The 12685-nt window shown below is 56.5% G+C and overlaps 6 protein-coding genes across 8 annotated transcripts; 3 read left to right on the forward strand and 3 right to left on the reverse strand.

The window, feature by feature from the left end:
* Positions 1-741: 741 nt before the first annotated feature.
* Positions 742-1841, forward strand: H310_13125 (hypothetical protein; the record flags this gene model as incomplete). Its single annotated transcript, XM_008880501.1, has 2 exons — positions 742-1255; positions 1312-1841. The coding sequence occupies 2 exons, from the start codon at positions 742-744 to the stop codon at positions 1839-1841; spliced, it is 1044 nt and encodes a 347-aa protein (XP_008878723.1).
* Positions 1841-5036, reverse strand: H310_13126 (hypothetical protein). The gene is made up of 5 exons (XM_008880502.1): positions 4346-5036; positions 4139-4282; positions 3428-4081; positions 2428-3378; positions 1841-2372 (listed from the first exon to the last, which is right to left on the reverse strand). The coding sequence occupies exons 1-5, from the start codon at positions 4997-4999 to the stop codon at positions 2055-2057; spliced, it is 2721 nt and encodes a 906-aa protein (XP_008878724.1). The 5' UTR covers positions 5000-5036; the 3' UTR covers positions 1841-2054.
* A 579-nt stretch (positions 5037-5615) lies between these two features.
* On the reverse strand, positions 5616-7249 carry H310_13127. 2 transcript variants are annotated; one of them, XM_008880504.1, is made up of 7 exons: positions 7110-7249; positions 6889-7050; positions 6666-6830; positions 6523-6612; positions 6259-6425; positions 6083-6162; positions 5616-6024 (listed from the first exon to the last, which is right to left on the reverse strand). In XM_008880504.1, exons 1-7 carry the CDS (start codon positions 7186-7188, stop codon positions 5895-5897), a joined length of 873 nt encoding a protein of 290 aa, XP_008878726.1. In that variant the 5' UTR covers positions 7189-7249; the 3' UTR covers positions 5616-5894. The 2 variants fall into 2 exon arrangements, with proteins under 2 accessions (XP_008878726.1, XP_008878725.1); XM_008880503.1 differs by having other exon boundaries at positions 6243-6425.
* H310_13128 (hypothetical protein) lies at positions 7244-7722 on the reverse strand. Its single transcript, XM_008880505.1, has one exon. It carries the CDS (start codon positions 7578-7580, stop codon positions 7263-7265), a length of 318 nt encoding a protein of 105 aa, XP_008878727.1. The 5' UTR covers positions 7581-7722; the 3' UTR covers positions 7244-7262.
* Positions 7723-7869: 147 nt separating this feature from the next.
* H310_13129 (hypothetical protein) lies at positions 7870-9028 on the forward strand (the record flags this gene model as incomplete). The annotated part of the gene is made up of 4 exons (XM_008880506.1): positions 7870-8415; positions 8461-8598; positions 8646-8817; positions 8868-9028. 4 exons carry the CDS (start codon positions 7870-7872, stop codon positions 9026-9028), a joined length of 1017 nt encoding a protein of 338 aa, XP_008878728.1.
* Positions 9029-9585: 557 nt separating this feature from the next.
* Positions 9586-12682, forward strand: H310_13130. Of its 2 annotated transcripts, XM_008880508.1 has the most exons (4): positions 9586-10830; positions 10875-11697; positions 11778-12050; positions 12140-12682. In XM_008880508.1, the coding sequence occupies exons 1-4, from the start codon at positions 9637-9639 to the stop codon at positions 12508-12510; spliced, it is 2661 nt and encodes an 886-aa protein (XP_008878730.1). In that variant the 5' UTR covers positions 9586-9636; the 3' UTR covers positions 12511-12682. The 2 variants fall into 2 exon arrangements, with proteins under 2 accessions (XP_008878730.1, XP_008878729.1); XM_008880507.1 differs by having other exon boundaries at positions 11778-12682.
* The last annotated feature ends 3 nt before the right edge of the window (positions 12683-12685 follow it).

The raw sequence follows: 12685 nt of genomic DNA on the forward strand, positions 1-12685 counted from the left end.
CTTACAGTTAATTTATATTTTTTATCTGCATTTGTTGAATAATAGCAACCCCTAATTCTAAACCAACTGAAATAGTATTAAAAATATAATTAGAAATAGTAATATCTGTTAATAAACCATTAATCCATTTTTCATTATATAATGAAAATTACTTTTAACGTTATCATCGGCACTCCAGCAGCACGACGATTTCGTTCGCGCAACTTCACTCTAATAACGCAAGGGACGTTTGCATGGTATGAACCATCCCATCGTAGTTTGTGTTGACTAGACAAGGGGCGCCAGTGGACCAGTGGTCCAGCGGACAAATACCGTGGTGAGATCTTGGATGATGTGATTGCCAGATGCCAAAGCGCGCCGGGGCTGGCAAGTCGATCGACGTGCAAGCGCTCGCAGGACATTTAACAGGAATCGTCTGTCTTCTTGCGTCGGCGCACAACGATCACGGCTGAGTGCAGCGACGCTTTATTCGTCTCCTTGCGTGCGCTGTCCCAGTGGGTTGATGTGCATCCGAAGGCGAGAGACGGGGGGGGGCTTGACAACCCAGTTTGTGTTGGAAAATGATGGGGGGACCCATGATAAGGTGTGGATCTTGCCAAAGGTCACGATCGACAGTATACAATTCAATGTCATACAAACGTCTAGTTATTAAAAAAAACTGGAGCGGAACCGTGGTTGATGCACGAAAATGAAAAGCCAGCGAGGCCGATCTTACAGCAGCAGCAGAGCAGAAATCTTGACATGTGGAAGCCCAGACCCCTTCGGCACGATGCTTCGACCGCCATAAGCAACGACGTCGCGCAGCAGCCACCGCCACCACAGGATGAGACTGCAACGCGTGGGTGGTCGTCGGACGAGCACCTGCGGTTCCTTGATGGGTTGGAGTTGTTTGGTACATCAAGTGCCGACGGCTCGACTCCGTGGATGGCGATTGCGTCCCACGTTCGAACTCGCAACGAAAGCGACACGCGGGAGCATGGCGAGCGATACCTTCACGCGCTCCTGACTCAAACCTTGCTTGTGTCCAAAGGGCAAGGTAGCAGCAGCACGTCGTGGACACCGGATGAAGATGTAGTGTTTGAAGCGGCGTTGGCCAAGTGGATCCACACACCGCATGCTTGGACCAAGATTGCGACGCACCTTCCGGGAAAGACCGTGTACGATGTCATGGACCGGTACGACGCTCTCCTGCGAGACTTGAGCGCCATCGAAACCGGCGTGACGCCTCCACCGATCGCCGACATGCACGAAGCGAGTACGTCCATCCTATCCACGACTAGATACACTGACGTGTTGTTGTGTCCTGTCCAGACATGGCGCTCATTTGCAGCATCGCCAAGGCACAGGACAACCACGTGCTGTTCGAAGTGTTCAAAGACGCGTTCGACAGCCCGTGCTCGGTTGAAATAGCCACGTACGTTGCGTCGGCGGTCGTTGGAATGGTAGCCTCTTCCTCCGGTGGGAAATCGACTCATGCAACCGTCGTCAAGCGCGGGCGCCCCAAGGGAAAGGTCCCAAAAGCACCCCCCGCGGCGACTCAATCCGGGGGAAAGAAGCCGCCCAGAGCAAAAAAGAGCCCCAAGATGAGCAAGACCACCAAGGGGGTCCACCCCGGGTTGGGGGTCCTCTCGACGACCTCTCAACCCCAACTTGACATGGCATCCCATCCAAAGCTGTCCCGCATCCCCCACATGACGCCCCACGCGAACGCCGGCGGCCCATTCACGTTGCCACCTCTCCTCGATGGCAAATTGCTTGCCATTCCTGGTGGGATGGTCCAACTGCCTGGGGGACGGGCAGGCGGCATGCTGCTGCACCGACCAGAGCACCGAAGCGCATGAAGCGAACTGAAAGGAATATACTTCTGTCGTTTATCGCGCTTTCTCTTGCTCGGCTTTTCACGATCGAGGCGACCACCCCTGTTGCTGCTCCTACTGCTACACCTACCTCTATCATAACCTACCTAACTACGCCTCTGCTGCCTATATCCGAATCTGATGAGACCGTGGGGGTGGGCGAGGCCATGGTACGCGCATGTCTCTCTCGATCGCCCATTAAACGTGGTAGCGCGCCGACATGATGTCTCGCAATGGCGCGGGGAAGCTGTCGTAATATGCTGGCCACTGATCGCCCAAGCTGCGCTTGAACCCGTGCACGATCTGCTGCAGCATGTCGTGCAAGCCTTCGCTGATCTGGTACGCGTCCTTCTTGCGGTCCTCGAGCGATGCAAACGCAACGCAGAGCTGCATAAAGTCCTGCACAATACCCGACGGGTTCAACTGGACGAGTTGGACAAGCCCTGTAAACGCAACTTCACGATCTTCGCCATCTTGCAGCACCCGAAGCGTCTTGAACCAGTAGCTCGCAAATTGCTACAGCAACGATCGATCATGTCACGAGCAACGCACACAACAAAAACGGACAAACCGGCAAGAGCGGCGCAAGAGCCTGCGGCGCAACATACGCCAACCGGCCGATCGTGATCGCACAGTTCTCTTGCAAACTACGCGTCGGGCGCGGGTCTTGGCACCCTAGCACCGACACAAAGCGACCGATCGCATCCGGCGCGTACGACCCAATGTCGGCGCCAACTTTGACCGAGATCTCCCCGAGCGCCCAGCTCGCATTGTTGCACACAGAGGGGTACTCCGGTTCGATGTTGCGGAGCAAGTGCGGCACGATATCCTTGACGTGGGGACCAACGAGGGCAAAGCAGTTCTTGGCGAGCTCACCCATGACGGCCAACGCGCTTTGGCGGACGTTCGCCATGGGAAAACGAATGCATTCGACGACCAAGTTCAGCACATTCGTGGGAGCAATCAAGCCTTCCATGTTCGCGCCGAGGCCTTCCGCGATACCCGAGACCAAGTCCAATGCACACACGATAAACTCGGGGTCGGTCGGCTCGACGTCTTGCGGGCGCTGGGTCGCGAGCGCCGACGACAGCAATCCGTTCTCGATGAGGCGAATGCATCGGTCCAGCACCGGCCGCGCATACTCTTGGAACCCGAGGCCCAACGCAGACGCAATCGACGTCAGGCACTCCAAGAGCGGGAACAGCTCCGCGTTGTCGTCGGCCACGGCATGCCACTTGGCGATCAGCGGCGGCATGAACACCGCAATCAAGTCGGGGTAGTTGAGCGCTTCGCCGACCGAATCCGCCAGTGTTCCGATCGCGTCGTACAAGATGAGCAAGTTGCGCGCTTGGTACCGGCCAAATGCAAACATCAAGTTGTGCAAAATGGGCGCCAAATACGGGATCAAGTCGTCCGCCGCCTCTTCTTCCAGTGTACAAAAGGCAGAGCACGCGGCCGTCTGCACCTTCTTATTCCCGTCCAGCACTCGTTCGAGCATGGCCGTCATGAGAGGCTTGAGCACCTACGTCCGCCCCGATGAATTCCGTCGACGGACGAATATCAAGTCGTACGTGTTCGTGGTCGTTGAGCGAGACGGCCCAGTTCGCATATCGCCCGAGTGTCCAGCACGTGATGCTGCGAATGTATGGCGCTGGGTCGCGCATGAGCGTCAACAAGTACGGAAAGAGCGTCGGCAGATGCGGCACGACGCCATCCATGCAACCTTCAGCGATCGCACCGAGCGCGAGAATTCCAGACTCGCGGACAGACCAGTGGCCCGTGTTGGCCAGGCGTTCTTGCAGCAACGGGAGCAGGATGGGGAGGATTTCCACGCCAAACGAGTGGCTGAGGGTGTCGAGGCCAGCCGCCGCCGATTTGCGCAAGTTCCACTGCTCGACATCGTCGTCCCCTGTGTCGTCTTCGTCATCGTCGTCATCGTCGTCATCGTCGTCATGGTGGCCGTCGGCAGTGGCGTGTTTCGTCTTGTGGAAAATGGGCTTGATGTCCTCGGGGCGGTCGGGGACGTTTTCGTTCTGCTCCACTTCCTCCAGCTCAAATTGAGCAATGTCTTCTTGCGAGTACACCATGCGCGACAAGAGGAGCGGGATCAGGTGGGGAAGCACCTGCGTCAACAGCGGCTTGACGTCGTTAAACAGCTCCGGTGGCAAGTCGCAAATCGACGACCAGAATTCGCACGCTTCCAGCGCCACCGTCTCGTCGGGATCCTAGAACGAGCCACTTGTCATGGAAGTGCATGCAAGCAGAGAAGGGAAGCTACGGACATTTGACGCATGAAGGATAAACTGGACGATCGGGGTGAAGTGGGGCATGAGCACTTGCATGCGCACTTCGAGGAGGATCACAATGCTCTGGCACACCAACTTGCGCACGGAGCTCGACGTGTCTTGCGTCAGGTGCGAGATGCCCTAGGGACAGGGAGTGTCAGATGGACGGTTCCCGCCGTCGCAGCCACGAAAAGTCAGCCGAACCTGCAAGAACGAGTCGATGTTCAGGTCAAGCGCGGTCGGCATGATGAGAATCAGCTGGTTCATGCAGTTGAGCGCATCGCGACGGAAATCGGGGCGGGGATGGTTGAAATATTGCAGGAAGATGGGGATGAGTGTGTCCAACGGGCGCGACGCGAGGCGCTGGTCGTTCAGCTTGTCCGCGTGGTCTTCGCAGATCTTGGTGAGCGCGCCGAACGCACCTTCGACGCCGTTTTCGTTCGCCGCGTCTTGGAGGTAATGCAAAAGTCCAGGGAGCATCTCAGGACACTGGTCGAACGTCACGAGCACTTGGACAACGGTCGTGAGAAGCAGGCCGGCCGTGCTGCGGATCTTCGGGTGCGCGTCCGTCAGCAACGACAAGATGCTCGTGCGAACATGGGTCTGCATCTCCGGGGTCAAGTTGTGGTACATGTTCTTAATGCTCTTCTTGAGCAAAAGGCCTGCGACTTGGCGAACCCCAATCTCGGGGTGGTGTGCGAACACGTGCAACAGGTACAGGTGGAACTCGGGCTGGACGCTGTACTGGTTCAAGCGCTGGTACGACTGCTGCTGGACTGCATTGTCGGGGACTGTGCTCGCCTGGAGCAGCGCCACGACCTCGTTCAGCGCGTCCGAAGCGGGCTGCCAGTTGCTCATGGTCTCTTCGTATTCACCTCTCGCCACTACACTTGCAAACTCGCCAAATAACATCCACCACCTGGCCATCCGGATACCAATGCCGGGGGTGGCATCCGGATACCACCGGTCGTCCACATGTAGACGATGCGACGGTGGCTGCGGCGGCCGAGCCTTCCTCGCCACGTTTGCCGCATTGCACGAATGCTCAGACGCTTCGTTGAAGACTTAGGACGATTCAGAGAACTGCACGTGCCCAACGGAAGATGCGTGTCATTGCATAACCCGATGCAGTTGGCACTCGGCTCGGCGATCTGGTGAAGGCGCGGTCCATTGACACGTGCCGGGCTTGCCCCTCGCGTGGTTTGCGTGGTGGTGCGGTGCCGGCTGGCTTGGGTTTCATTCCTCTCTCGGTGCCCGTGGCATCGCAAAGGCAAGAGATATCGTGTTGTTGTTGTGAGTCCTACCTAGTCCATGTTGTTCGTTCACAACGAATGCAGCGAGAGGAGTGGGTAAATCCCACTTGGGTTAAACACGCGATATGAGTGGATTTTGTGTGTATTGAGCCACGAATCCGTGTTTAACACTTATCCGTTACATTGAGTTATCCGGATGACTGCACAAAAATCCTCAGCAGCTGGCACAGCCGACTGCACCGTTGCGGAACTGGGGCCGATGAGTCCGATGCTTCCGCTGGACATGTATGTGATGGAAGAGAAGCGGATGTTTACTTGGACACTCGCCTGCCCAACGACGACAAAGCGGAGCACGTGGATCTGTGCTCGGATTCAGAAGCAGTACGCACCTGGTCACGATGGTAATCATGAACCATCTCAACCAGCTCTCCGCCACCCACACGATCAGTTGCATGCAGTTCTATTAAGTTATGACTTGAATTCGAATCGTTTGCGTTGCGCTATGGACCCTCCGACGACGATGGCAGGTTTTCGAGACCGTACTTGGCTCGCAAAGCCTCGCGACGACTCTGGTTCTTCTCGAGCCGCGTTTGCTGCATGTGCACCTTTCGAACTTCAATTGATTCCAGTCTACCAGGACAATTCACCTGGTTGGAGGACCACTCGCACGTGTAGCAGTCATCCATACCCGATCATGACACGGGTCAATTCTTGGTGCTCGCGGGCTACCTGGGCCGCCGCCGCTTCCTCCTGCTCTTTTTCATAGTGCTACAAATCAATCAATGTCAAGGCGACTCATCGAGGCATGCATGCATCATCCACGCAATAAATTAGGACATACGCAGCACCTCGCAATGGACGTACTAGTCGCAAATTCAGCGCGCATTGCAGTGCCGCGAGCCACTGATCCCGGCGTGTAGGAGTCGGCGCGTTCAACCGATGTTGCTGGGATGGTGTAGTCACGTACAGCCCATTCAATCCCACAGGAACAACGCTTGAGACGGCGTCGAATGGAATGGCCTTGACGTCACCTAACGTCGACGACGGTACGCATGTCAATGACGTTGGTGGGGCGGTTGTTTGTCTTGATTGAATCGTCAGGCGGCCGCCGGACACTGCGCAACTCACCAGAGAGGACAGTCGTGGACACATTGATGGACTGGTACTGCAGCGTGCCATCCACCCATCGCACGAATACCGTGCGTTCGACGAGGAATCCTTCGCAACGATTCATGCGTGAACAAGATGGAGAATTATGAGCAGAAAGGTACCGTATTTCACAAACTCAGCACCGGCCTCGATCAACGGCAAGTGCTTGCCGTAAAACTCGTTTTCACGCTCGGCGGAGGCCGCGCAGGGACCACACAATCGAACGTCTGTCGTGAGCCCGAGTTTGAGCACTTTGCCGACGTGGTTCGAGCATGTCCCGCAGAACACTGAATTCAAAGAGAGCAGCTGAATGAGTTCGTACGATGCGCAATTGCACCTACCCACCTCCACCACACCCTCGACAATGGTGCTTACGATTGAATAGATCAAAGTCGTCATGACAAGCTGCACACGACGGAATGGATTCGTCCGATACCCATATCGGTGGCGTGTCGTATGCTCCCAGCACGTGCTTGGACGCGGTCGGCAGCATCAAATTGTCTATCTCTGGGATCGGTTGTCGATGATGCATGACGCCAAAACTGTTGAAAGGATAGAGAACGTACGGAAGGAAGTGTGTCTTGACGACGACGGTACCGCAGTCGTAAGCGCTTCGTCGTCGTTGCCAGGATTGAAGCACCACATGACTTCCTCCGCCGGTGACGATGAAGAACGTGCGTTGTCGCAAGAAGTGCAGAAGTTGGTGATCCAAGGAACCTTTATAATATTATATTGATAATGTTCAACATGTAGTTTGCGAGGGTGACCCGTTGCACCGTGGTGGGGGATGCGACGGCGACGATGATGGCGGGCGAGGGCGCCGCTTCATGTTGAGGAGAATGCCATCCATGTGCCTCAAGGCGTCGACGACACCCTGAATCGCTATACGTTATCGTCCGTGAAGCAAACTCCAGCGCTGATGCCTTGTATAAGGTATCGGGGGCCGTGAGTCCGCAACAATTCACGCGTTGACTGCTTTCGTGCCGATCGTAGTGAGACATCTCTCGTGCATGCTCCTCATGCTTTGTGCTAAGCATGCGACGACGTCCCACCTTTGGATGACGGGCGTGTGGATCCTTGGTCTAGCAGGTTTGCACAGTCGCAAGGATCGGAGTCCAAGACGTCAAGATGTGTCGATTCAGGGTTCCTGGAGCCTGGGATCTCAATTCAACGCACTGTACCGTACACTTTACGTACAGTATACGGTAAAGTTTACCGTAACTTGTTTGAAAAATCGAAGTATTCACGAAGGTCGAACGTGTTCAGCGCGACTACGACGCCCATTCTTCGATCCGCCGACTCGAAGGCGAAACAACAACACCAAGCATGGCAAACACGATCGCCACGTCGGACGTCCCCGATTCCGTCGTTGTCGCCGTAGCTGTGGTCCTCATCGTTCTATGGGGTATAGTGTTGTTCATCTTCGTCACGAGTGTCCGCATTGTCAACCACGCAGAGGTCATGATCCTCGAGCGCTTCGGTCGGTACAAACAGACGCTGTTGCCGGGTCTCCACATCATCGTGCCGATCGTCGAAAAGGTGCGACCAATTGCGTGGCGCCACCGCAGCCGTAAGATCACGGACGGCGACGCACCTGTCATCTCGGCAACGACCGAGAGAGTTGACATGCGCGAGCACGTGATTGAATTCTCCCGCCAGCACGTAATCACCAAGGACACGGTCATGATCGACATTGACGCGCTCGTGTACTTTCGCATCGTCGATCCCCGCTTGGCCGTGTACAAGGCGCAAAACATCCCTGATTCGGTCGAGTTGGTCACCCAAGCGACGCTGCGCAACATCATTGCCACCATGACGTTGGATGACACGTTCTCATCGCGTGATGAAATCAACTACGAGTTGCTGAGCAAGGTGTGTATCTGAGAGTGACTTGCTCAAGTCGTCAGCGCCGTGTAGGTGAAACACGATGTCGAGCGATGGGGCGTCACGATCACTCGCGTCGAAATCTTTGACATCATTCCGCCCCGCGACATCAAACTCGCCATGGAACAGCAAATCAAAGCAGAGCGCTGGCGCCGCTCGGAAGTGCTCGAGGTAACGCCCCTCTCCCCATGCACCAATATTGTGAACCTTGTGGTCAGGCGGATGGCCAACGTGAAAGCATGATCGTCAACTCCCGCGGTGACGCGGCGCGCATGGTGCTTCGTGCGGAAGGGGAGCGCGCATCCATGCTGTTGCGTGCCACGGGCGAAGCGGAAGCCAAGATGCTCTCGTCGAAGGCGGAAGCGCAGTCGATGGAAGTCATCCGAGCAGGTACCGACACGAACGTCGAGGTTAGTTATACTGACATGTTCGTGCCATAGCCATCACGGAAGTGGGGGTGCGCGCTGTGGACTACCTCACGGCCATTCAATACTTGAACGTCCTTCGCACCATCAACCAGCGCGCCAGCGACATGCGCTTAGTGCTGCTCCCGATGGACACCGTCAATGGAGTGAACGACTTGATCAAGCTCAACCAGTAGTGAGATCGACGCCACCCTTCTATACATGCGCACTTCGTAGTTCTCTTGAATCATGATCGAAAGCCTTTCGAAGGAAACTTGCTGGACATCGGTGAACTCGATGGCAAATTCCATTCTTCCAACCTGCCCCCACACATATCGAGAAGTGCGGATCGAGTGATCCATCGATCGATGCCGCGTCCCCAAACACCACAGCTTGGAGCTCCAAGATGCCGCTGCAGCCTTTCATCGCTTTCCCATGCTCGAAACGAGTCTGATGCGCGATTTGACTGGGCCATGGCGATCGGCTTTGAAGGTTGCGACCTCCAGCTGTGTACATTTCGGAGAGGCCGCTGTGTGAGGGCACGTGTGCTTCGATCTATTTCCCCAGTACCTCTATTGAGCATCATGCAAGCTTTGCCTGCAAGCATCATGGCCGCCTTGGCCGTGAATGCCTCAGCGGCATGCGAGCGTGGTTGGCGCTGTCAATCGTCAAATATTTTCTGTTTTGCTTACAAGTGAATATATTCAAATATAAATATATTATCATCTTGTGGAGATACTGTCAAACTCGATGTATTCACCCGTCATCGAAAAGGCGTGAGGAGATTCCAAAGATCGTCGCAAGGATGCTATGCGCGAGGTGGATGTGGGTATCCCTCATGTGGACGTCCCTCGCAGTAAATGGAGCGGATATGGGTCCATCCGTGTCGACTTCATGGAGCTCTGACGTCCGCGTGGATGCATCTCTGGGCACCGATATCGACGAAAACGTATCTGTGGAGGAAGCCTTGGCCAAGTGCAAGGCGCAGGGGTACACGCGAGGCCACGCGCATCTCGATTCGTCTCTAGACCCCGCCTTTGTCGCGCACTGCGACAGGATGCAGTACATGGAGGTCATTCTCCAGCAAGGGAACAACACCCACGACCCAGCATGGACAGCGTCGACGAAATCAGTTCGCATTTGGCCGCACACTGCAACGGATGCCCCAGAGTCGACCGACGCAACCTTTCAAAGCTTTTTTCAAAAGCACGTGTTGCAAGCTCATCCAGCGGAAGCATCAGACATCCTTTCCTTTCCACCCGCGCTTCTCAACACGTGCTTCGACATTATGCTGGAATCATCGACCTTGAACATCCATTCGCCGCCGTGCCAAGACCTCCTGGCATCCTTTCACGTGCCCGCGTGCGTCGCAAATGACTACATGCAGCGAATCAACACGTCCCATGCCATTACCCTCCCGACCCTGCTGAAATTCACCTCGGCAACAGCGACCCATTGCCGCTACGGGTTGAACATGGCGCTGGTGGCTGTCGATAACTCGGGTCTGTCTGTGTCTGTATCCACGCGCGCACCATCTCTCAACGAATATACGCTACCCCTTTCTCGCGACCACATTGGCATGACAGAGGAAGCATCTTCGCCATCCACTGCCAGTACTCCAGCGCTGCAGCTTGGGCAGGGGCGAGTTGTGTTCGTCCCAAACGGGTATGCCGCGGTGTTTCAAGGCACCGCCGTTCGCTTCTGCTTTACAGACGCGTCAAATTTCAACCGCATGAAGCAGCACTTACGCGTAGAAGCGCTTCTCGACCCGGCTGCGCGTGCTTGGCTCTTGGCCTTTCAAGACACAACTTTCGACTCGTCCATGATCCGTCGAGTCACGCCCGCCCACACAAACTGGCCATCGTTCCGCCAGTGGCCCAAGCCCCAGAAACTCACCAAGGAAAGCCAAGGCGACGCAGCGCTGTCTCGACGCGAACGGTACAAGATCTGGCAGGACGATCGCAAGTGGGACAGCTTGATCACGGGCCTCACGCTTCCAGTACGAAACCCTCCTTCCATCATGACCTCATGCGCGTCAAGTAGGTCACGCGCCCACCGCTTCTCTTGGACGCCACCAAGGACGTTCATCGCACTTCGCTCACGTTGACGTGGCAAGATGCATACCAACCGCGAAAGGGCGACATCACCCCGTACGGCTACGAAGTGTCGTGGGTGGTGGCCGACGCCACCTCCGCGCCACCGAGCCCGCTCGACCACTCGACAGCTACAGTCCACAAACGCAACTTGACTTCGTCCGAATTGGTTCGCAGCGAGCTCCCGACCACAGCTTTTGGAGATGACTTCGACGGCAAAGCCATCCAAGGCACGATCACTGGCCTTGATCCCAACACAACGTACACGTTTACGTTGCGACTGTTTGTCGGCGACGATATCGGCCTGCACAGTGAGCGATCGTCGAGCATGCGAACGGCCCCGATCAGTGTTCCGACCGCTGTGCGCGGCCAGCCGACCGTGGCAAATCCCGCCGACAGCAACGACGTTCGTAATTGCGCGTCGCTGTCGTGGCTGCCGCCCGCGGACGACGGCGGCAGCGAGATTGTTGGTTACGTGATCTCTGGTCGATACGATCCCGCGCAGTCGACAAATCAAGTCGACGTCGATGCGACTGCGGCGGCCGTCGTTTGGCAGCCATTCAACGACACCTCCCAGTTTGACATGGTGCAGTCGGTGGTTGTGACGATGCGAGAGCTCACGACGGACGCGCGGAACGTGAGTGGGACCGCGTGTAATCTCCGCCAGCGCGAGACGTACCAATTTCAAGTGGCCGCGCTCAACGCCGTGGGCATCGGGGCCTTTAGCATGTGGTCGCGTCCGCTGCAAATTCCAGCGACTCGAGCTCGCCAAGGTAGGGACTGCCACGAATCGTTTGCACAGCTTCCAGCAATTGTCTGGTTTGTGGGTTGGTCCTACTCGGTTTTATCCTAGACGTTGTGCGCGGAGTCGGCGCGCCGCATTTCCACCGGGTGTACCATCGACTCCATGTGGAAGATCTCGTGCGCGGCGCTGGTGCTGCCGCCGACGGTCCTGTCATGCTTCTCTCGGACAAGCAGCAGCTTTTCCAGCCATACCAACGGATCGCTCCGTCGCTGGCGACGGCGGCGCTGCGCTACGATGCCAAGAACAACCTCATCTGGTCGTCGTGGTTTGCCCACGTCTGGCCTGGCCACTTTAGCCCGAAGACGTACTCTGTCGTCGCTGGTACGGCGGTGCATTTCTCGTGTCGATTCATGCTGGAACTCCACTTGATGGACGGCGCTGGAGCTGTCCTGATCGAGCGGTTGTGCTAGAAATCGTGGCGGCCAGCCCTGTGCTGGCCGACCGGCCGCTCGAGAATGATGTGCGGGATCGCATCGCCCTCGTCCGTCGTGGCAAGCTCCCGCTTTTCAACAAGGTGCTCCATGCTCAAAATGCCGGCGCCCTTGCCGTGGTGATTGTGGACGCCGACGGTCTTTGCGATGACGACAGCGGCACCGGTGGAACATTCGACCACCATTGCAGCGTCGGCAGCAACCACGCGTTTGGCGAAGGGTTTGGAGCGCAAGACGATGCTGCCGTGTGGAGTGCGATTCGCATTCCGCACGTTCTCTTGCTCCGTGGCGACGCCGCCGCCCTTCTCGCGCGCCTCCCGACAGCACAAGCACAATCGTTCTTGACGTAACATCATCTCAACACCCGTGCACTTGGTTTCGTTCGTCACATGACGATGTAGCGCGTGCGCTTTCCTAGCTAACCTCGTACGAGACACTCGTCCCGTTGGAAGCAGCGTGTTGCTGGCGGCATCGTGGCCGCCGTTGCGAGATTAGACTAGGACACTCGTCGGCCTTGGCGTCCAG

Source organism: Aphanomyces invadans (genome assembly GCF_000520115.1).
Source record: "Aphanomyces invadans strain NJM9701 unplaced genomic scaffold supercont1.47, whole genome shotgun sequence".
Lineage (NCBI taxonomy): Eukaryota > Oomycota > Saprolegniomycetes > Saprolegniales > Verrucalvaceae > Aphanomyces > Aphanomyces invadans.